Raw genomic sequence first — 25,151 nt, forward strand, 5'->3', positions numbered from 1 at the left:
GAATTTCAGCAGTCTGAAGCGTTTTGCAAGATGTAGAAAATCATCAGTAACATCCTGCCAATGGCCTTTATAGCACTGTGATGCAGAGAATCATACACTGGTAACTCCCCAGCTCTGCTGAAATCACATCATGTAAGTCCACCTCAATGAAGAGACGTGCAAGATCTTCCCTGTCTGTGACTCATGCACTCAGTGAATGCTTTCCATTCAGCAGCATCAGCAGATCATCAGATAAATCCTATGCCGAGGTGTGTGTGGGAGGGTGGTCCCTCCCCAAGTCAATATTAGCATTCCCCTTTAGAAGATTTAGAAGATTTAGAAGATTATAGCTTCAAGAAATGAATACTTTGTGTGTCTGTGTATACTACTACAGAGGAAAAGTAGTCTGTGGATATGTACCGTAGGCATAGAAGAATAGCTTTCACCGTCTCAGTGCGTGTGCAGCATCCCCAGTACTGAGGGGCGAGGTTGTTCTGCAGCAAACAAAGAAAACGTTGGCGCAGCTGGCCTCAGCCCTTCGTATGCATCCGCACTGTCCAGCAGCAATGTCTTCGCTCCGAGTTCCTCTCTTTTTTCTTTCTCTTTTAAAGCCGAGGAATAGGAGATTTACAAATCTTTCCATTGTTTTGTTTGTCTTTTTTTTTTTTTTTCTGTTTCATTTTGATATATAGATATATTTTGAATAAATAAACATCTATTTTTTTTTCCCTTTTTCTTCTTCTTTTTTTTTTTTTTTTTTCTTTTTTTTTTTCTTTTCCCTCAGGAAACAGCACTTTCCACTAGATGGAGACAGGGCACTGGATCACTTTGTCCTCCAGGAGGACGCTGACAATCAGGAACACAAAATAAAGCCCAAACATGAGAAAGCCCAGAATTTTATTCATTCTCCACTTGCAGAAAGCGATGGAGAGGATGACAAAGAGCAGCATGATGAAGAGAAGGACAATCGCACAGAACAGACCATTGCTGCTGACTGTCACTGGGGCAAAGTTGTTAATCATAGCATACAGGAGCCATGGAAGAGGCAGGCTGTTGAAAAAAAAAAAAAAAAAAAAAAAAAGAAAAAGAAAGAAAGAAAAGAAAGAGAGAGATTGGAAGTACATCAGAGATCCAGAAAGGAACACTAGAAAGTATCTGGAGGCACTTCATAATGCAACCAGAGGCTTCCTGTATAAAATGAAGCATGAAAATCTTCTACTATGTGCATAAACCTAATTTGTCAATATGCTTTGTGGTACTAGGGGAGAACACATGGGATTTAGGCTCCCAGTTTGTCTTCCACCAGTTACGTTGGTGTAACATATTCCCCTTAGCAGACAGAAATCACAGAAATCCTGTCTGTGAGCAGGGAGACCCTGACATTTGTTGCTGCACTGAATACCATATGCAGACAAACCCACTTCCAGCCCTTCCCAAGGGCCTGCCAGTCAGGAGAGGGTGTCACCTAATGACATGTCCTTCCCCATCCATCCCATCCATTCCCATGTCCATCCCCATGATGAACCAAGGCATCACCCCCAACATGCAGCCCTTAAAATCCTGATCCCCATTTACTTTATAAGCCTGTGTTAGAATGTGCACTTTAGCTGAACCTTAGCTTAATTTCTATTTCTGTACTTGCTTGCTGTCATTACTTTTCTCATCTCTGATGCTACAGAATGAGGCAACATCCCTCAGGAAGATGTCAAGCTGAAATAAATATTTAAGCCACCGATTGGTGCTTAGCAGGCTTAGGAAGCATGAAGAGAGCTGCCAGAAGCTCACAACATTCAAGCTTTAAATAAGCAGCTCAAGAAAGAATAATTCACTATAGCCTCAGTACTAACTAAACCAAACTACAGCGAAACAGTGCCATTTCTGTTGTAAATATGCTAAGACCAGCAGACTGTGCTACAGGACAACAGCACTTCCACTGGCAGGAGGAATAAAAATATGTTAGAAAAATGAAATACTGCAAAAGAAAAAAGTTTTCTAATGAACCTTACATGCTGTAGGTTGAAACACTTTGTAATGAATAATGCTTTCATACATTTTGTGGGTCTGTTGCTTATAGATTTTTTCAAACGCTTCTAGGTTAATAGAAAGCTTCTGGGTTAATAGAAAAAAAGGTGGCCCAGTTTTCATGCAGTGTCTGAAGGTACTGCCATTAGCTATAGATGGAGCCATTTGCTATCCAGCTCTAACTTTGGGATCCAATTTTGTACCGATGCAGTTGGTGGTGTGGTAATGAATTTTCAACAGCGAACACTACAATTAGTTCTACAGATGCTTCTGACTGGACTATGACTATGATGAGACCTGTTCTTCTCCATGTGTGATAGCAAGAAACAATGAAAGATGGAGAAACAAAGAGTGGGGATAAAGATGGAGTTTGTTTGTACACTTACTGCACATTTTTGAAATACTGAGGCAAAGATTAGAACATTCCTGGATCAGGTCTAGCTTGATCTCAACGGGTCCAATAGGAACTTGTATTCCAACTGCTTGCCACATATCCTTACCCTAGAGCTGCTGTGAAGCAGTGAAGTGTAAATAGCACACTGCTTCACATAGTTAGTGCTTTACAAAAGACTTTTGTGTTAATAGAGAATTGGTTTGTAATTTGGAATTTGTGAGCTATAGAAAAAAAATAATGTCAACAACTATATAAAAAGGTCATGTCAACAACATACTAAGAGAGCTACATAAGACATTGACATATGTTGGTTTCTAGCAACAAACACACTGAATAATTCAGGGGCAATGAATTATTCCTTGATTAGTGGTTGTAAAGCCCAGTAGGCAGTAATGTAAGTGAAAAACAGAAACCTGACTAAAGCATAAAAGCTTCAAAAACTCCTACTTGGAACACTTTTTTTTTTTTTTTTTTTTTTTTAAGTGCAATTTGCAATTTACTTGCCTGGGCAGCTCTTCAACGTATGAAACAGAGAATGAGGTAACAAGTTTGTAACTAGTCTGTCCTAAAAATGTCTATACAATTCTGAACATTTGAAATGTTAACACCCATTGTTTATTTACATTACTGTCTTTTTCAAACATCAATGTCAGAAAACTGGGGTAGGCAACACCTTGGCAAAACCAAGCCAAGAATGCCAAGAGCAAAAGACTTGTTAAAACAGACAGAGTTTTCTTGCTGTAGGACTTACCCCACTGTGATGTCAAATATGTTGCTTCCAACAGAACTGGATACAGCCATGTCCCCCAGACCTTTGCGTGCTACAATAACACTGGTAATAAGGTCAGGAATGGATGTGCCAGCAGCTAAAATAGTCAGTCCCATGATTTCTTCACTAATACCAATGGTTTCTCCAACCTAAAAGGATTTGAGCAAAGACAAAAAAAAAAAAAAAAAAAAAAAAAAAGAAGAGTTGCAGTCTTGTGGTGGAGAAATGCTTTCTGCTGTAAACCTGCTTAACCAGGAATATTATCCTGGAGCTTCCTGACCATCTTTGAGAATACAGTCAAGATTGGGGAATTACTGTTTTCACAGACTTCCACATTTCAGGAGAAATATAAGATTGTCAGAGACCCAATAGGCATTGACAAGCAGCTGCTGATGGCTCTGATGTTACCAGAATGATTATATCCTGTGGTCAGGGCAACCTCAGCTCTCTGAACTACTTTCCATTTACTGAGTAGTGATTTACTTCATCCATCGTTGCAGCTCCTGAATAGAGTGCTACTCAGCGTGAGATACATGATGGACTGATTCTAAATGGTTTCTCACAGTGCAAAACACAAGGCAGGGCTTGTATTTCGTACCAGCATCACCTTCTTACCTGATGTGCCCACCAGACCATTAAGTAAGAAAAGAATGCAATCCAACTGATTGAGCCAAAAAATGTGATAGGGAAAAATTTTCTTGACCTCTGAAAAAGAAACAAAGAGAAGCAGTGAGCACTTATGTTGAAGTCTGCTTTGTTCTATTCTTATTAATTCTTTAAGTGACCTCTCACTTCTTCTGATCACCTGTTCTGACCACCAGATGACCAAGATAAAAGTCAAGAGTGCTAAAAGACTGACTTTCCACACTGCTATATGCTTAGCTGGGCCTCATTCTTGTATTGGCTTTGGTTGTAAATGAATCTATGACAAAATTAACCTCCTAACAACAGCTTTCATAACAAATGGCAGGTTTTCTGTTGTTTATTTGTAACATATGATGTTATGTTGCAGTTTGCATATGTGTTGAGTTGAATGAATATTTGGAATCTAAATTTATTAATAAATTAATGCTTAATCAGAAGGAATGTTTTCAAAGTTTTACATTTTATTCACATATCAATAACTTTCTACAACATCATTTGCATTCACTATAACAAAGGCTATCACAGGTTAGACTTAAAAAAAATACATATTAAGAATTTATTAGGTCATTGGCTTTTCTTGGGAAAATGACCAGTTTTTTCAATCAGAACAGAATAAACATTAAGAATATATTTTCCAATATCTTTTTTTTTTTTTTTCACTTTTTTTTTTAATTTTTTTTAACTTTTTTTTTTTTTTTTTTGGTAGAGAAGTTTGTTCTTAACAAAAAAAATTAAAAAAAAAAAAAAAGAAGAAAGGGAAACCCCTTAAGGCCCTTTGTTGAATTCCAAAATCTGTATCACAGTAGAGTAACCTCATTTTTGTTTTCAGTATCCCCTTTACTAATGCTAAGCTTTGAATAGATGGTATTATTGCAGCCAATGAATGGGTTACATTCAGATGAATGATTTATATATATATATATATACAAGCATATGTATATATATATTTGGCTTTGTTTCTTTCCACCCTTTTGCATCATTCATATTTCCTATTGGCTTGCTACATGTATGTAACAAAAAGTGATTGTAGACTAAGGAAGGAAGCACGACTGCAGTACAGTACTGGGTAATCACTGTTTGATTCAAATTACTGTTTAAAAAGAAGTTTGTACTGTGAACAAATGCTATCAATCCTGAATGAAACCAGTTCCTTATGGGCATCCACCTGCTGAAGAAATTCCACACCCCTGATGGAAAAAAGGTAAAGTCAGAAATGGTAATTGTACACACTCATCTATGGGAAGGAACAATTTAAACATCTGTATCAGCCTCAGCAGCAGGTGTGCTTATGGGTTGTGCTACAGGACATGTGGGCACTTTGCATAATGCTAAATTTTGTCCTAAAAATTGGGCTTGCAAACATTGACTAGCATGACCTACACAACCCTATAATTGTATATTCATAACAGTACACAATAAAGATGGAACAGATTTACAAGTGCTCCCAAATACTCGTAGAAATGTATAAATACTCATATAAAAATAACTAGCTGAAATTCTTAGAGCAAGAAATCATTCCAGTAAGCTGTTTTAAATGAATTATGTTTAAATATAGGGATAGTCACAATGGAACCTGAAAAATATTTTTTTCCTGTAAGTTCCACTCCTGTCACAGGCAAAGTTTCTAGAACTGCCTAAGCAACTATAGTTGATCTTCTTCTTAACTTTGTGGAGCAAGCAGTGACTTTTCAAAACAGAGTTCTGAACATTTATTCATTTAGAAAATCTAGCAATGAACTTCCAATGCCTAAACTTATTCAGAAATCAGATGCACCTTTTAGTAGTCTGAAAAGGAATAAAATTTAAAAGGAACACAAGGATGCTAAACAGTGATGTGACACCAGTGGAGCAAATTGAGTCCAGAAAGGATAAATTAATCAAAACAGCAATTTCTTTTTTGTTTTTAACTTAAAATATAGCACTTATTTTCCAGCATTGTTAGCAGCTACATATTTCTACTTTCAACATTTTTTGTCTTCTGCATAAAAAGGATTTTCTTGCAACACATATGGTGAATGAGATGATGAAGAGATAATCTTGTTGCAGCTGGTCAGAAAATACAAACAAGAGCACATCATAGCAGTGAAACTTGCGTAATCAATATACAACACTCAAGAAATAAGCATACATCGGCTTACACAAATCCAATACAGCAATAGCTGTACTGGCCAGTAAAAGCTGTCTGACTAATGAAAATACAGGATTATATATACTGAACGGTTCTTGTAAAATAACTGGGCATTGCTTATCTGAGTCAGATACCCACAGAACGTGGAGAATTGGATGGTTACGGACTATCAGTCAGTAACTTTGCAGTGTGTCTAATCCCAGCCTGTTTTAGCCAATCCCCCTCCAGAAAAACTGATATGCAGCCATTTGAGATTATGAGCACTTTAATAGACTTAACAGTTTAATTACCAATTTTAAAAGGAGGAACACTTAAACTCAAAAAGGGCAAATTCAAAGCTTGTGCAGATTACAGGTGATGAAATCAAGAAGGGACTCCATAGATGCTTCTGTATAATTTGCATATAGATTAAACTTTTAAAAAGGAACAGTGACAGTACTGTTTTTGCTGTTGTTTTTCCCAATGCTGGATTTTATTTCCAGAGTAAAATAATAATCATGCCTATTTTGTAACTGTTGGCAGCATTCTTTTGAGATTTATCTCTTCGTAGCTCTTTACCTCTTGGGAATATACAGAGCTGCTAATTCCAAGCATTTTCCTAAAATAATTAGTCAGAGACAACAGAGAGCAATTCTTCTCTCCACCTTTTCTGGTAGCTGTTGTGATGGTTGCCTTACAAAGAGAGAGAGCCCAGTTTATTACCAATTGGTTCTGTTGTGGTCATGGTAACAGACAAAGGAGAAAAGCCATGGTTCGTTCAGTTTGTGTGCTATTTTCTGTTAACAAAAGGGAAAGAATTTTGTAGCTTTGCTGTACATTGGTTGGTTTGGTACTTTTCCTGTCAGTAACCTTAAGGACACTTTTCTTGGTACATTTCTGTATTGAACTCATGACAGCATCTGAAAAACAGGACTTGAAAACAAGTAGCAAGAATGATCAAAGTATGTTGAAAAGTGAAGATTTTTCTTCTAAGAGTCTGATCCTGAAAGACAGTGAATACCTAATGATTTGTAAGGTACCTGTCTTAATTTTAGCTGCTTTTATTACTGATATCTTTTTTTTTTTTCCCTTTCACCTGAATGAATCATATGTTTGTCTCATGCATAAATTTATCTGTATTGCAAGCTTTGATTTTTGTTCCATACTTGACAGTGCTTAAATCTGATTACTCAGAACCTGTTCCTGTAACTGGATCTGTGAAGGAACATCTTGTCCTTGTCCCCTTGGTAACAGTGCATCTCTGTGTGGCAAGGAGAGTTCATGTAAGTTCTTGGCTGGTAATGGGAATTTGCAGAGATTCAATGAACTGCCCCATATGGGTCCAGTCATAACAGGATTGGACTGCTGACAGCCATTTTTCTGGCCTGTAATAGAAAGGGATGGACAATGCAGTATGACTATAACAAATGAGATGGTGTTCGATGTCTGCCACGGGCCCCCTGGGTCACCTTAGTCATGTCATTTTCCCTTCAATGTTTCAATATCCCTAAAAGTGGATGTTAGTGCTTATGACCTTTGTAGAATCACTGGGAAAATGTGCTCTATTAGTATAGAAAAAACATATTTATATTCTTCAGAACACCTCAACAAAAAGTCAACCACAAAATTCCACAGGGGCACACCTGCTTCTGCTGTACTGCTAGTAACATTGTCGATATTATGGTAAGGATTTTCATGTACACTTGTTTTATGTGAGCTGGTACAGTTAAGGCAATAAACACACATTAAAACATGTCAGCTGTTGAATTAGCTGAGGAGTTAGTTGACCTATTCTGTAATCTACTGTAGGTATACATAAATCTGCATATCTGTGCACTAGAGCATAATAAAACAGCAAGGATTTTGCAAATTTCATAACCGGAGTCCTTGTATATGAAATAATTTTGCTAGAGTTTCTGAGTCTCAAGGAGCTAGGTATAGCTTGGTCTAGTACTAGTAAATGAAGTCAAACCTTCAATAAGTGGAGGTAAAATATATTTTAGAAAACAAACTCTAGGAGGGAAGAACTCATTTTTGAAAAGTGGATACCCACAGAGGATGTCAAAGGCTCCATATGGCCTCTCAAATTGGTATTTAGCACACTAGTGTTCATTTTATATACCCGCATGCTAATCTGAGCATCCTGATGGAGAATTTGGGTTTCTAACTAAAATTACCACACTCACAAATCGAGCCCCTGACAGTAGGCCTACCTACAAAATCTATTTAAATATTGTTTTAGTGTTTTAACGTTTGCTTCACAGATTTCATGGAAACTTGTTTTCTGATGCACATGCTGAGCTGTGAAATTGTGTTTTCTTTTTGTTAGTAAGGGAAGAGAGGGGATGGCACACAGGCATAAGTGAGAATACTTTAGAGACAAACACTCTAATGAAGAGTCCTTGAAAAGTTAGACAGCTGGGCACAGAGAGTTGATGCAACCATCTGGTTAATTCTTTGACAGTAATGTTCAAAGTAAGCAGCTTGTCATACTGATACAGCCTGTTACCTCTGCTGTTGTTATTACATGTAATTACAAACTGCATTGCTTTAGCTTTTGCGTAAAAAAATATGTATACCTTTCATTGAATGGTATTTTATAACTGAAAAAATATTCATACACATTACACAGTTGCATATCAAGAGAGGTTCACTTTTCCAAAGCCATTGTTGTAACAACTGTTCTCATTTGTACAGTACAGAACATTGGGCAAGTCTTTATGTTCAATGAAAAGAAACAAAATCCAAAATAATGAACATCCTTATTTCTTAGCATCTGATTACTTGTTCATTTTGGCTCAAATCATGAAAAAAATGTATAGGGATGGTTTTGAATAATAAGGGGTGGGGGGAGGGGAGGAAGCATAAGTAAAAAAACAATATGGAAATTCATGTAGTGTGTTTTTCTGTGTTACCAAACAAAAATGTTTACCAGAGTTGTTTGGAAACTTAAAGAAAATAAATCTTGAAAACTGGAAGGGAAAATGTCATTATATGTCCTTTGAGAAACCTTTATCTAAAAACAAATCAGAGGTCTTATTTTAGCTCGTTTCTTGCACTGAATTGCAGTTTTTGGGTGTGTGGGTTGGGAAATGTGATAAGGAAGAAAAAAGAATTCAGGGTGTTGGTTTATAACCTTCTAAGCTCTGCATCCCTCTCTTGCAGCAGTTTTAAGTCTATTTTTGATCCAAAAAGGAAAAGAGATTAAAACACTACTAAAGGATTTTTCCATCTATTGCATCTATTGACTTCTTTTTTTACTGTTCCTTTACTTTCCATGAACCTCCCCAGTCAGGATTATATAGGTACGTGAATGTAAATGTGGTAACACTTGACAGCTTGTCATTTTATATAATTTCTATTAAGAAGCAGTCTTACAAGACTTCAAGCCAAGTTGGGGATAAAAATTAAAAAGTGTTTTACACATGGAATGATTTCTGGATTTTGTTCTACTATGAAATTTAAAGATGGTGAGTAGAAGGCAGAGGTCTAATAGAAAATGCATATCATTATTTTTGAACCACTGAGAAAGTCTAGACAGTCTAATATTCTTTCCAGTCTCACCCTTTAGGGCACTGAAGATGGGCAGACTTCCTCAGCACTTACGTGATGTTCAGTGGAGATCTAGAAAAGCAGATGTGAAGTCCCCTTATGACTTTGCGTCATAAAATATTAATGAATATGAATGGCAATTTGTATAGATCTCTTACCAACCGGTTGCCCATAAGCACCCATTTGAAGATTTGAAGATTAATGATGTGGTCTTCTCGAAGAATAAACTTATAAACATAAATAATGAATTCTATTTTTACATAAATTCACTGCAGTCTCTTTCTGGGTGTTGGCATTTAGCTAGAGAATCCCCAGCTGTGTAGAACATGTGGACTTATAATGCCAGTTACTCACGGGATTTCTGACGTCTGGGAGTGAAGCCCACAGTGGAAACACAATGGGTAATACAACAAGGTAGGTGAGCTGCTTGCGTGGGGTGTCAGGCCAGGCCAGGCTGAGTGGCTGGTCCTCATCCTCTTCATTCTGTAAGAAAGACTGCAGTGAGCAGTGTTGAAGTGGATAAATGAGGCTAGGGATTGTTTAAATTGAGGTCCTTAGGACTGCACTGTATTTCGGTAAGGACCCATGGGGTCCAAAAACATCACATTAGCACCACACCTTCCTAGTAACATTAGCTAGCATACAGTCAGATGGTTTTGGTCAGGCTATGTGGTAATCTTTCCAGAACAGGCTGCCTGAGGGTGTCTGACTGCAGCTGTGCCAACAGTCATGCTGGTCCCTAGGATGCAGGGAGCACTGTCACACCTTCTCCCTGGAGGGGAACAACACTCTCCTTGTCCCTCTGATACGTTATTTCATCTCCCTACAGGCTCTCCCCTGGGTTATGGCCTTGTCTCCTCAGAGATCTAAACCAGTCTGGACTGCCCCAAGCCTGACCAAATAGATTGAGATTTGTATATGTATGGCGGTACACACACATAGATACACTCATATATGCATACAAAATATATATATGTGAATATAAATATATGTACATATATATGTGTGTATGTATACATGTATATATATACATGTATACATACACATATATATAACTTTTTAAGCTCTTGTGAGTAACTTTAAACATTACTTTTCAAGAAATATATGCATGTATTCCCTTGTTGAAAGGACCATAGGACAATTCAGGCTGGCAGGGACCTGGGGAACAACCCTGGTCGGGCTGCTCAGACTTTTGCCCAGGTGGGATTTGAACCCCACCCCAGAGGTGAAATCACTTGACATTTCTGGGCTCTGGCTCCACAGCTGAGCTGTCCAGGTGAGGAAAAGTCTTCTTCTCATCTCCATTCTGAGCCTCTTGTGTTTAGACCTGCCACAACACTGCAGTCTTCTTCACAGCTTGGTGATATAACTAAAAGGAAACTCATTCCTCTTTTACTTCAGTAGCTGATTTAAAAATCAATCTTTAATATCCTTTTATATGGAAGATCTTCACCTATCAACTCTATTACAGAGTTTATGTATAGTGACCTTTTCCCCTCACAGAAAACATTCCAGCTGCCACACACTTCTCTTTCCCTAGCTTGCCTCTGCCAACAAAATGGAGCCCTTTAGACTGGCACAGAAAGAAAGCAAAGTAAGCATATTTCAGTCTTTTGGGTCTGTGTATAAAAACAACCTTTTAGCTTTTATCACAGGTAGGCAATGTCTCCAGAATTGCACATGGATCATCACAGAATACGGCAAAAGTAAAAAAAAAAAATGGCCTAAATATGTCTGCCAGACAGATGTGTGTAATGCAAATCCTATTCAGCCTCTGGAAAGATTTTCCTAGAATGCTCCGTGAAAGGTAAAGAAGCAGCCTCCCCCCTCCTCCACCCCACACCCCCCAAAAAAAAAAAAAAAAAAAAAAAAAAAAAAAAAAGTAGCGTGGGGAATAAATAAGAGGAGTTAGAGATTTGGGCACACCTATTTTGCTACGATCTCATTGGCATCATGGAGATGTGGTGGGACGGCTCCCATGACTGAAGTTGGTATAGAAGGTTACAGGCTCCTAAGGAAGGACAGGCAGGGGAGATGAGGAGCAGCTGGAGTGCTTGGAGCTCTGCCTGGGGATGGGTGAGGAGCTGACAGAGCTTGGGGGTCCGGATTAAAGGGAGGGCAGGGACAAGTGACATTATAGTGGAGGTCTGCTACAGGCTACCTGATCAGGAAGACCAAGTAAATGAGGCCCTCTACAGGAAGAGAGAAGCAGCCTCACATTCACAAGACCTGGTACTCATGGGGGACTTCAACTACCCTGCTATCTGTTGGAGGGACAGTACAGGAGGGAACAGGCAACCCAGGAGGTTCCAGGAATGCATTGATGATAAATTCTTTCTCCAAGTGGTAGAGTATCCAATAAGGAGAGGAGTTATGCTGGACCTTGTTCTTACCAACAAGGAGGGGCTGGTGGGGAATACAAAACTCAAGGGCAGCCTTGGCTACAGTGACCATGAAATGGTGGAGTTCAAGATCCTGAGGACAGAGAGCAGGGTGTACAACAGGCTCACTAGCCTGGATTTAAATAAACAGACTTTGTTTTCTTCAAGGATCTGCCTGGTGGAGTATGATAGGATAAAGCTGTGGAAGGAAAGGGAGCCCAAGAAAGGTAGTTAATATTCAAGGATCACCTCCTCCAAGCTCAGGAGCAATGCATCACAATGAAGAGGAAGTCAGGCAGAAATGCCAGGAGGTGTGCATTGATGGACAATGAGCTCCTGGCCAAACTCATAAGGAGGCCTACAGAGAGTGGAATCAAGGACAGATAGCCTGGGAGGAATACAGAGAAATCATATGAGCAGCCAGGGATCAGGTTAGGAAAGCTAAAGCCCTGATAGAATTATATATGGCCAGGAACATCAAGAGCAACAAGAAAGGCTTCTACATGTATGTCAGTAATAAAAAGGAAGGCTAGAGAAAATGTCTACCCTCTCTGGAAGGAAATAGGAGATCTGGTCACCTGGGACATGGGAAAGACTGAGGTACTCAGTGACTTTTTGCCTCAGTCTTCACCAGCAAGTGCTGTAGCCACACAGCCCAAGTCACCGAAGGCAAAGGCAGGGACTGGGAGAATAAAGAACTGCCCACTGTGGGAGATCACATCATCTACCTGGACTTATGAAAAGCATTTGACACTGTCCTGCATGACATCCTTGTCTCTAAATTACAGAAACATGGATTTGATGAATGGACCACTTGGTGGTTAAGGAATTGCCGTGATGGTTGCACTCAAAGAGTTGCAGTCAGTGGCTCAATGTCCAAGTGGAGACCAGTGAAAACTGGTGTTCTGAAGGGGTTTGTAGTGGGACTAACACTGTTTAACATCTTTGTTGGTGACATGGACAGTGCAATTCCGTGCACCCTCAGCAAGTTTGCTGATGACACCATGCTGTACCCCTGGTGATGACACCAGCAGCTGAAATGCTGGCAGGAAGGCATGCCATCCAGAGGGACCTTGACAGGCTTGAGAGGCGGCCCTAGGCAAACCTCATTAAGTTCAAGGCCAGGTGCAAGGTCATGTACATAGGTCTGGGCAATCCCAAGTACAAATTTGGGCTGGGCAGAGAATGGGTTAATAGCAACCCTGAGGAGAAGGACCTGGGGGTGTTGGTTGATGAGAAGCTCAACCTGAACCAGCAATGTGCGCTTGCAGGCCAGAAAGCCAGCTGTATCCTGGGCTGTGTCAAAAGAAGCATGGCCAGTGGGTCAAGGTAATTCTTCTCCTCTGCACTGCTTCATGAGATCCCACCTGGAATATTTTTCTGTGGTCTCCTCTGAGTCCAGAGGAGAGCCATGAGGATGACCAGAGGGATGGATCATCCTCCTGGAAGACACATTGCGAGTGCTGGGGTTGTTCAGTCTGAGATGAGAAACCTTGGGGAGACCTTATAGCAGCCTTCCAGCACCTAAAGGGGGCCCACAAAAAGCTGGGGAGGGACTCTTTGTAAGGGAGTGGAGTGATAAGACAAGGAGTAATGGCTTTAAACTGAAAGAGGGTAGATTTTGACTGGATGTTAAGAGGAAATTCTTCACTCAGAGGGCAATGAGGCACTGGAAGAGGTTGCCCAGAGAAACTGTGGATGCCCCATCCCTGGAAGTGTTCAAGGCCAGGCTGGATGGGGCTTTGGGCATCCTGGTCTAGTTTGTGGTGTTTCTGCCTGAGAAATCAGTCCTTTCTGCAATGGACTTATTACTCTTCCCATCGATGGTGAGATATTGCCCTATCTTAACATTGCTTACATAAGCCTTATGACAAATGCTATAAAAAGCAGTCATTTAAACGACCACATCAGTTACTTTTATGAGCAAAAGAATTGTTGGTGAAATGTCACCATATGTTGGTATTGTTCATAACATTTTCTACTTATTGCTTATTTTGGTTGAAGATCCAGTCTTAATTATTCAACAAATAATTGTTGAATATTGTTCAACTCCTCAATTGCCATGAAGTGATCAGAACCTAGACAAGCAAGCCCAGCTGTTACCTTAGGCTCTCCTGCCACGGAGATGTAGGACTATGTCACCTGAGATAGGTGTACTGAAGTAAGCTCCTGTTTTCCTCTTGACACATTGACAGACTGTAGCTATTTTGAGGATTATATGTTGTTGTTGACAGAATACTGGGTTTTGTTAAGCCCGATATGCTGTGAAACTCTCAACTTTTGTGATTCTAAGATGACAGTAAAGTGACTAGGTCATAACTGCTATTGTTGTTAAAATATTTTTAAAACACATGTAGACACAATTTGTCACACTCCACACAACACTTAAGAGGCTCCTGAGCAGTTAAGAGGCTAGCCTTTGCCTTTAGCGTTCAGCTCTGTACCAAAGCAGGCAGATGATCTGTACCTCACAGCTATAACCTATTGAATCCTGACTTTTGGGGGACTATGTTGGTGCAGTAGTTTGTGTGGTTACTTCCTAAAATACAAATCCATTCCTTTTCCATTTTGGTAGATGCTCGCATGGTGGGAAAATCTGACTGAGCTGGATGCTCAGCTTTGAAATATGATGATTGAGGTAAAATCTGAACACAAAAGGACCAATTGAAGGGTTGCCTAGGTAACTTTTTCAGAGTGGCCTGTGTATAATTCAAGCAGCAGACTCAGCAGGAATAAAGCTCCATAAACAACTGCTTCATAAAGAGTACCAAAGGACAAAGTATATTCTGAAATTGTCATCTTTAGATAATAGCCATGTTTAACTACCATATTTAATTATTACAAAATCTTTATGATAGTCTGAGTTTGCACATGAGTGTGTACAATCTTTGTGCAGTACTGGTGCACACATTATTTCAGCACTGGTCCTCATTCTGGTCTTGCGCCTGTGTCAGACAGCATTGCTGTAGCATGAGCGCAAAGGCAATATGAGTGGCAGTAGCAAATCAGCACAAAGAATTACATCTGGAGGTCTGCCAGATGTGTCCTGGGGAATCTAGTTCCATCTGTCTAAGACCTTTTCACCTTCAGGTTGTACTGCCTCATCCATCTCCCTGTGATAACTACACTCAAAATATATACCCAAACTTGAGTTCACAGTGCAGTAGGCAAAACCATTTTCCTTGCTACTGTAGCTCCAGGATGGATGAAAGATGTTACAGAATGGATCTCCACTTCCTATTTCATAAATCAGAGTCAGCATCTGATTTTCAAATGCTGACTTTCCAAAAATCAGTAGAAGTAAGGATGTTAAACACAGTTGTAGATCTAGCTTGCATGAATTTCAAAGCAATGTTGAACTTCTTCAATGAGGCTGAAGAAATGAAAAGGAAAGAATTTTCACAGCTATAAAACCATACTAATGTGGGTGTTGTGCTCTGGACTAAGCTGAGATACAAAATGACTTAGCACAGATTTATGCTGGAGATTGAGTGCACTGTCTGTGGTTTCAGCCTATCTGCAATGTACATACTCAGTATGCATACTTGCTGTTTGTACGAACTGATACTGAAGAAATATTTTTGATTTCTTTTAATCTGTGTGATAAAAACTCAACACTTGCAAGGTTACATACAATTCTATTCTACAATGCCAAGAAGAAATACGTAATGATATTCATAGTGGGGTTCAACTACCTACAAACAGACATGTTGGTGCCATTTGAGGCACCTTCTGACATTTCACTTGACCTCCTGGTACATAATCAGAAATGCAGAATATTCTGCTGGTTTATAACATACATGCCACCACACTGATAATAAGTTATTTGGGGTAGGTGGGAGAGGATAAAGTAGTGTAAAATCTCTACAGTTTTCTATACTATGGCAAGAGTGAGTGGGCCAAGAGGATAGAAACAGGCACACTAAGTCATACACAGAGACCATTTAGATCAGTATCTTGCTTCTGGCAATAGTCAGACATGGGTACTCACAGAAGAAACATTGGAATGTGTCATACATTTTCATCGTTCTTGAATTAAAGGTTTAGCCAGAAGCTGCATTACATCTTAATTTGTAATAGCTGTTAAGAGTTTCCATGAAATTCTCATTAGCTTTCATAATTATTTACACTCTTTATTTACTGTATACTATTTCATTTTTTCTTGCTTGTGCTTGGGACTGTCTTTTTGTTACATATACCTTTGTAATGCTGAATATATGTATACTCATGCCTAGATGGGATAGATGCACTACTCTAATGCATATTAATCAATAACAACTAAATTAATTCTCTAATAGGTAAATGATCCCTTGCATGTCCTACCAGCACTAGTAGAGAACATCTGCAAATAACAAAAAAATATTGTTTTGATTCCTTATTTTGAAGAAATTAGAAAAGAACTGTCATTTTGTTTTGTTGTTTTTCATGTATCCGTAACAAACATTCTTTTGATATTTTCTTTTAAATGCAAACATTCTTTTGATATTTTCTTTTAAATGAACATACATATATGCAGAATGTTATTCTTGCCACTTTAATTTTTCTTCTATGTAACTCATGACAAACAATGAAGAGTGTACCAAATCTCCTGAATTTGCATCTTTCACTCATCCTTCACCCAACAATATCTGTCCAATTAGTTGTTTGTAATCCTACATACAAAATCTCTTACTGGTTTGCTCAGGACTGATCTGATGACTTCTAATCTCTCTGGAAAATCTTTCCAGAGTCAGGAAGATACAGTGTGTTTCACTTCATATAAACAGCACCAACATATGGTGACCTTTCATCAATAACTATTTTGTTTATAAACAACAACTTATAGCAAACTCCATCTGCCAAAGTCAGAGTGTAGTCACTGCTTTTAGCAAACATCAGAAAATTATTGTTTCCTTGGATGCTCGCACTCAAAATATATTATCTTAGTAAAAACAGTTGCTTAGCTGGCACAATATCAGATGAATGCAGTTTTAAAGGTTGTTTTTAACTGATGTTAGTAAAACATGGAAAAGTACAAGTACAAGTACAAGTACAAGTACAATGAACCACCTTAAACTTTTCTGAAGTACTGAAACTGCCACCATTTACCAAGTAGTCCATATCTTCTAAAAAATAGAGCATATGAATTGCAAATACTATAGTCTGAGGATTATTCTGTTAGCCAAACAGAACTGCAGAGCTGAGCTATACATTCGCATGATTGTACATTCCTTGTGCATTTTGACTTATGATGTTTTTACTCAACAAAAAAATAGCATCAGGACTCCAATAGAAAGAAAACTTCAGACAAGCACTATTTACAGTTCAATTTCCTCATGCCAAAATATAGATATTGTACCACCTATAAAAATGCAATTTATTTCTTTGCCTGGTAGTGCTGCAAAGGACTGTTTATTTTATTTATTTATTTATTTTCCTTGGGAGTGAGGAGCTTTGTACAACCAAACTCCTTACAATGAGTGAATCAACAAAAAATTGTGAAGTCTCAAAATGTTACCTATCTTAGATGCAAGTACTGATTTTCAGTATTTTTTATTTTTATTTTCTTAGCATAGCAAACATCATACTCATTTGCTTCATTAGACAGGCAGAGGACAAAGGCTACTGTCAATTGTGGAACAGACTCAAGTCTCTGCTTCAAGATTCCTTTGTTTTGATTGGATTGATCATTTATCTTATGTTACATCTTATTTGGAAAAATATGGGAAAAAATGTGAGATATTTAAGCTAGCATGGCAGTGTGCAATTTCTGAGGAGCAGCTAAGACAGAAAGCAATGTCTTTCCTCCCCCATTCTGGAGTAAAATTCAAGTAGGGAGTAAAATTAAATCCCCAAGCTTCTCAAATGTGTATAGTATATATGGACCCTAATTTTAGTGCAGCTAATTTTTATTAATCCTCTCTGCACTGTGAACTTACTGAAAATATCTACCCTTTGAGTGGAGGCTGTGGGAAGGAGCAAGACAGAGGCAGGTATTTGCTCCAGATTCTGTTATTGCTGCCTCTGTCCTCTTGGGCTCTTGTGCAAATAGCTGAAAGCATGGTTCCCAGAGCCTATGTGCAGTTTTTATGTCCATGCTACTGCATCTCTTAGGGAAATTGAAAAGAAATAGACTATTTGTAATAGCCAAAAGTCAGCCCAGCAGTTGAAGTAACAGCTACAGTGCTATGGAGATGCAGATGAAGAATAAGCCTTTGTCATCATGCCATTTTTCCCTGTCCTGGTTTTCAAGTCAAAATGGCATAGTGAAATAAAATAAAATAAAATAAAATAAGATAAAATAAAATAAAATAAAAGGAATACAGAACTCAGTAGCCTTAGGAAAACAAAGAACAATCTGTTTCGATGGCAGCGCAATGCTCATTAAGTTACAAAAAGCTATATTGGCAAACAAGATGCAGGCATATATTTTAGGCTCAGAGTGGCAAATGAAAAGAGTTTTATGCACTGGAAAAACATATTTTTAATGATGAGACAAATTACCAGGCATGCTGGAATATATCACTGTCTTCCAAAAAGGCTGCTCTCATCTTCTCTACCCTCTCTCTCCAAAATGGAAACGTTTTATATAGCCCAAGAATGATAGTCTATGACAGAGAACGCACAGCTACTTAGATTCAGATCATGTTAATTTGATGCAAAGGGAATAAGGACTCCATGGCAGGGGAGTGCTGCCTCTGACAGAGGCTCTGTCCTAAAATGCTCTGCACTATGCTGCTGCTCTTTCCTGGGGAAAGCAAAATACAGTTTCTCAGGTAAGCAGTTTAGACACAATAAAAACAATTAATCAGCCATGGCATTTTCCTATTACATATTGGTTGCCCTATCTTTTCATGGAAAAGTTGTCTCTATCATGGTAGCATGTAAACATTTTCCAGAGAGGTTTCCATGGAAACAGGTAAAAGTGTGCGCATGTGTACATGTGTGCGTGTATATGTGCGTAGGTGGGAGGAAAAGGTGTTATCTTCAGCCTGGGAGCTATTTTTAGGAAAGCCACAGGTTTAAACAAGTGTGTCTGAGCACACTCAATCAAATGCTTGTTAAGAAGGTGGCAGTGGGTGGAGGGGAGGTAATTGGACTTCTCAAAAGGATCATTTCTCTGAAGGACACCCTATAAAACATTTAATGAGATACTGTCAGTGTCCTTTTCGTCTTCTTTCATTTTGTCACGTGCACTCAGTATCACTCTATGAAGTTTCATATAACAGAGTTTTCTCCTTTGTAGCAGCCTGCTAAAGGTTAAAAGAAAGAATGCAGCAAGTAGAACAAAATCCCCAAGGAAGATGGAATATCCAGCAGGAGGGAAGGCAATTTCTGGCTGCAATTGAAGCAGGAATGTCTTGCAGACTGTATAATGGAGGGAAGTATTGTTCCCTGCTATGCTGGTTAGGGCTGAGAAGGAGATCACAAACATCTGTCCTTCTCTGGGCCTGATCCTTTTTTATCAAAGTGTAGGAGATCTGTGGCTGTTTCCAATGGGAGTAGTATTATATGCGTATTGCTGTCTGGGACAAATGACTGTATTTCTGGGGACATTTTCAGGAAAGCCTTTTGAAATTTCTGCAGCTACAGCACAACAGAGTTCACCTTGCTGAGCAAAGGCTTGGGCTCACAAGAGGAGAATTGAGGTTCCTGGACAGCAGTGGAATAGGAGGAAAGGAATTAAGGGCCTGGGGAAAAGGGACAAGCAAGACTGTGGAGTTTGGAAGAGACAAATGAAACCACAACAACAACAAAAGGAAATGAAGTAAAATTCATTCATTTTGGTGCAGGAACGCTTGTGAAAATCATTAATGAATAGTGCCCTTGACTCTCTCTTGTGGAGTATTTCAGTCTTGTGCAATGAAAAAAGAAGGAAAGGAGGAAAGAATGAGAATCAAGAAAAAATCTGAAGATAAAAAGAGAAACCCTAAGGAAACCAGTAGAGACAGGGAAAAGTAATTAGTGGAACTTGGAGAGATATGTATTTTTAAAGAGCTGTTCAATTTACAAATATATGAATATTAAATAAAACATAAAATAAACTTTTTCCTTTTCTTGCAGTTTTAGCCTGAGACCTTCCTTACATAAGGATCCTCTGCTCAACCTCATGCTTTTAAAAGAATAGGAGTTTTATACGTAAGATGGATCTATTTGCCTATTCTCTTTGTAGTAGTGGAATGTATGATTTTTAATGAACTTTAAATCAATTTGGAGGTGTCCTATTGGATGCACTTGAGCTCCCAGCCTTGGTACAAAGAAGATCAAAGAAGCATAGTGAGGACCACAACATGGTGGTAAAAACTGCCTGTGTGAACTCTTGGTAAAAACAGGTGAAAGCAGCAGGCTTGTGATCTCCCAGCATGGACCATGTCCAGCGGATCCTACCTCCCTGCTTGTATGTGTGTCCACTTGTTGCCTCTGCTGGCCTGTTGCTTTGGGGATCTCCCAGTTAATGATGTAATGAGAATAAATCTACTCTTTGCATTTTAGCTGCAAGTCAGTGGTTATTCCCGCTGCCTGCCTGTGCTGACTCACACACCTGCTATGTGAAAACACCCATATCCCAGAACATAGTTTTCAGGACAATATTTTTTTCTCCAAAGGCGTATTTGCCTCTTGATTCTTCAAGATGGACAGAGTCTCTGATCTTTTCAGTTCTAAATTAATATCAATGGGACATAGAGTTACTAATGTTATTTTTTTAAGGAATTTATGAGTCTTTCTGAACAAACTTGTGGATCATGAAAGCATATCTTTGGACATATAAAATTGGAAAATTGGAGAGAATCAAGTTTTATACTGTATTTACAAATTCAGACAGCACATAACTTCTTTTTGCGTCAGGATTGGAAAAAAAATCACCTAAAACTCAAGCCACTAGATTGAATTTTCCTCCCAGACCAGAAGCAAATGCCATTCTCAGGGTGAAATGGTGATTACTTGTTCACAAAAGGATCAAAATTCAAGAGCATTTGTAGGTCAGGACTGAGCTGTAATGAGAGTGTTTTTGTGAAGGTATGAGAAGGAGTAACTATTGTGGAGGTCTAACAGGAATATTATCCTGAGCCTTCAACCCTGAACAAAGCTGCTCCTAGAATGGATACCATTGTCTTGAAGATACAGTGGTTCCCAGGCATATAGTCTCCGTATAGAGTTTGGAGAAGCTACAAAAAGCTCAGGAGGGCAATGACCAGTTTCCCCTCCTCTAATTCTAATCTTCGTCATAGAAGACGGTCTTGTGAATGCTGTTTGCATGGTTCTGCTGTTGTCTACACTTCTATAATCAGGGATAATCCTATTAGTGTCCATGAGGTCAATATACAAAGCAGAAAGAAACTGAAGAGTGTTGAATTTGTCCTTCTCTGTATTTTTCTCCTTGCTGTTTGTAGGGGCAATGAACAGCAACAAAAGCAGACAGAGAATTAAACATATTAGAAACAGGCAGATTTCACCTTTCAGCAAATTTTGGTTGAAAGTTTTCTAAGCACATTTTCCTTGGATGTCAGTAGGAGAAGATTAGTGTCTTGTTTTATTTTGCTTTCATCCCTCTTGACCTTTACTCCTCCTATTATCTGAATCTTTTTATTTTACCATTCTCCCTTTCTTTCTGTTCTAAAACTGCTTGTCTATGATCTGTTGTGTTTTGTTAGCTTTGAGTATCTCAGAGAAGCCAGTGTTAGCTTCAGGGTGATGCCACAGCTTGAGAAGGTGTACCAGGAAGCTGTGCACAAAAAGTTAGACAATAGATCGAGGAAGGTTCTCTGTACAGATGAGAACTGGCAGAGAATCTAACAGAGAAGTATGGTCCTAAATATCACCTATTTTTTTGTTACATACATATCATGGATGAGTAGACTATTTTTATTACAACTTTTCAAAAATACTGTTATATATTTTTAAATTACCAAATAGCTTCCAGCATATCAATAACTGGAACAGTTTGAGGTAGCAACAACTGTCAGGTTATCACTAGAAGAGGACAAAATTAGAAAGGCCACTGGGGAGGGAGCCAGCATGAGCCATCTCAAAATGTTATTAGGGGATTGCTATTTTTTGTTGTGACAGCAGACACCTAAAACCCTTTCTTTCAGACTGATGGACTTAGAACTGCAGAATCACTCCTCCATCAGTTGCAAGCCTCCCTGCTTGCTCCATCTTGTCATTTTGACAATGATAAACAATGGATCGGATCCCTCTTAAAATACAGCACAGCACATTTTCAGAATGTCCCAATACTTTCTTAAATTAACATAAAAGTTCCAAACCTTCCATCACTGAAAGTTTAAAATGTCTAAACGGAGATGGGAGGAACAGGAGGAAGACATTAATGAGTAATGTACTCCTACAATAATTTTCCTTTCTTATCCTGCAGTTTTTTGAGATTGAAAATACTGTCTTGAATGATGAGGCTGCTTGACCTTGCAGATTTCTGAACAAGCTCAGAAACCAATTCATTACAATGTAAAATGATAGCATATAGACATTGAAATATGATTGCTTAAGATTACTCTTCCCTCTTTGTTTTCACTGAACAATCTCAGTGAAAAAAAAAATGTGGCAGAGCTAGACCAGTTTCCTTCTTAAGCTACTGAGCTATTAAAGTCTATTAGAGTTATTGTACATCCGCAGACTGATTTACGTACATACTAGCAGGTTACACCGGGCTATGCTATCCTTTATTGAAATTTATGAAGTCATAAAACTACACTGCTTTGGATATTGTTACTTATTTTGCTGAAGCAAAAGAATTTTCCTCACCTTAAAATGATGAGTATTAAGGTGGAATGTATTTGGAGTGCTGAGATTTTTTATTTGGTAGATTTTACTCATTTATTTAAGGATAATGTTTTGTTGGTTTAACAAGGATCCTGTCAGTCTGGACAGCTTATATTATTAACAGAAAATGTGATTTAATGTCCTATTATGCTCTCCTCTTCTGTCAGACTCATTATCATTATTTGATTATATCAGAAACTAACCATCTCTTTTGATGGATCTTGATTCTCCATTTCTATTCCCAGGGACAAAAATTAACTGCAAACAGTGAATAATTAAAGCTATCTCCCTTATCTGGTGTACTAACACCAGCTGGCCATAATCACCTTGTCACTTCTCCACCTCTACCTTTGTAAAGCACTTTTCACAAAGATTCATCCTACTATGCATCACAATGTTCTTTCTCAGTCTTGCAGACAGAGGCACAAAATTGGACAACATATCCCTGATGTATATATGTTCCAGTCAAATTATACTCCTTGTGAGGGATGATAATGTTTAGAAAAGAGCCAACAGAAGTAAATTAATACTGCCACTTTTACACCAGTTTGATTTTTTTCCATTGCTTGCATAACCTTTAAAGGAAAGAATTTTACCTACAATGATGTTGCTCAAGTCATGAACAAGGCAAGATTGTCTCTGATGTGGACTAACAATTTTGTTAAATGAAAAACAAGTGAAAACAACAGAAATATTGAATACTAAGCCAGGGGCAATTCAAAACAAAACACAAAAATTGCCTTTTTTGCACAATTTTGCTGTATGCAAATGCAAGACAATTTATCCCATTTTTAGTAAGAGGAATACCTCTTAGAGACCTATTTATGGTATTATGGTATATTATGACCATATGGTATTATGGTATATTATGATCATATTATGGTATAGGTCTCTTTTCAGCTATCTCTTCTAGCAAAGTTCTTGTGTCAGAATAGCCTTAAGACAACTATACAAACAAAAGCATTATACAAGCTCCTATGTCAAGGACTATTTTTAACAAGATTTTCTTTATTTAAGTGGGTTTTGCTGCCCCAGTCTAAAAAAGCAGTGCCAAAGTTTAGCTAAATCAACTCACCATCATTTTTCCACTTGTTTGCCTGCTTGGCATGTAGGTTGGATTAATAACTTTTTACAAATATTAACAGTCATTAAAAAGGGGCCAGGGAGGACCTAATTTTGCAGTCAACTATACTTGAAAATTACAGCTTATTTATGAAAGAATCTAGTTCATTCATATAGCTATTTCAGTAGCCATGCAGGTGAAATATACACAGTTATGCAGTTACCTGATTATTATGTACAAAAAATATATATGCTAAAATAAGTCAATTTAAGAGTATAATTTATTCTTCTGTGGATTTTAACTGTATTCCAGAGAGTCAGAGAAATACTAGTACGCTCTATCTGTTGAAGTTAATTTTTAAAGTCTGAAAATAAAAGAAAAGAGAGTGGAAAAATTTGTGTACAGCTCCTGTTTGGCAACAACTTTTTGCAACTATACCATGAAGCTCAATGTGACAGGCTACTCTCTCAAGAGAACAGGCTCTGTGCAGTGTGATGTTAATCAGACAAGCAATTTCCATTAGCCTTATTTAGGCTGTGAACATTTTATCTGATAAGCAAAAATACATTTCCTGAAAGAATGTATCTTACATTACATTGAAGTGCAAGGGTCACAGTGGATATACGCACAAATAAACCTCCTTTTTTTTTTTTTTTTTTTTTTTTTTTTTTAATATATATATATGGCAAACCTTATTCTCATATATTGGGTTCACTAGCAAACAAAGATTAAGTGTATTGTCGATGGGTCCTATTAGCAACTTCTTGTAATTAAGACACATACTTTCAGTGAAAAGTACAATCAAGCATGCAAAATATTTGCCAATTTAAAAATAAAAAAGACACTAACCTCTTCTTCAACATTATGGGCAATTCCATTCTGCACTGGTCCTGAATCACTTGGTGGTGTTACTGCAACTTCTACTTTTGCACTTTTTTCTGTGGCATTATCCATAAATAACAAGAAAACAACAGAGCAGAATATTAAACAACAAATCTATTAGTGAAGCTGGTGTATTTAGTCCATGTAAATAATCAAAAGATTCTGATGGTGGAACAACACCTGCCTTAGGGAGACACTAAAATTCTGGCTTCCATTTTGCCTGCACAGATCTTGAATAAAATTATTATGAGTGGTGAGCTGGTGATTGAAGAAACTATTCTACTGGCAGTTCTGTTCTAAAAAAAAAAAAAAAAAAAAAAAAAAAAAGTCCCTGGCAATACTGCATGCTCTTTACTCATGCTATCACGCTAAACTTACTGAATATATCATGCTAAACTTACTGAATATAACACTTCAGGTAAAATGTGATGTATAGTATTCTACCCAGACATTAATGAATGCAGATGAAGGGATATATTCAGCAAGAGATAACTTTTATAACGCACTAATCTCTGCAATTCATAAAGCTACATCTGAACTATAATAATGTTCTTTCTTCTGCAAAAATGTGGGAAAAGCATAAACAGAATCCTATTGCC

General features: G+C 38.1%; 1 protein-coding gene across 1 annotated transcript in view; it reads right to left on the minus strand.

Moving 5' to 3' along the window:
- Nucleotides 1-740: 740 nt before the first annotated feature.
- SLC24A2 (solute carrier family 24 member 2) overlaps nt 741-25,151 on the minus strand; it is a 117,463-nt gene continuing 93,052 nt past the window's right edge. Inside the window, exons 7-11 of the mRNA XM_035310886.1 lie at nt 24,520-24,608; nt 9,823-9,951; nt 3,780-3,869; nt 3,147-3,313; nt 741-1,029 (exon numbers count right to left, since the gene is read on the minus strand). Coding sequence (XP_035166777.1) covers nt 780-1,029; nt 3,147-3,313; nt 3,780-3,869; nt 9,823-9,951; nt 24,520-24,608 — 725 coding nt within the window. The 3' untranslated portion in view covers nt 741-779. The remainder of the gene's footprint in view (nt 1,030-3,146; nt 3,314-3,779; nt 3,870-9,822; nt 9,952-24,519; nt 24,609-25,151) is intronic.

This window comes from Oxyura jamaicensis, chromosome Z, assembly GCF_011077185.1.
Source record: "Oxyura jamaicensis isolate SHBP4307 breed ruddy duck chromosome Z, BPBGC_Ojam_1.0, whole genome shotgun sequence".
NCBI lineage: Eukaryota > Metazoa > Chordata > Aves > Anseriformes > Anatidae > Oxyura > Oxyura jamaicensis.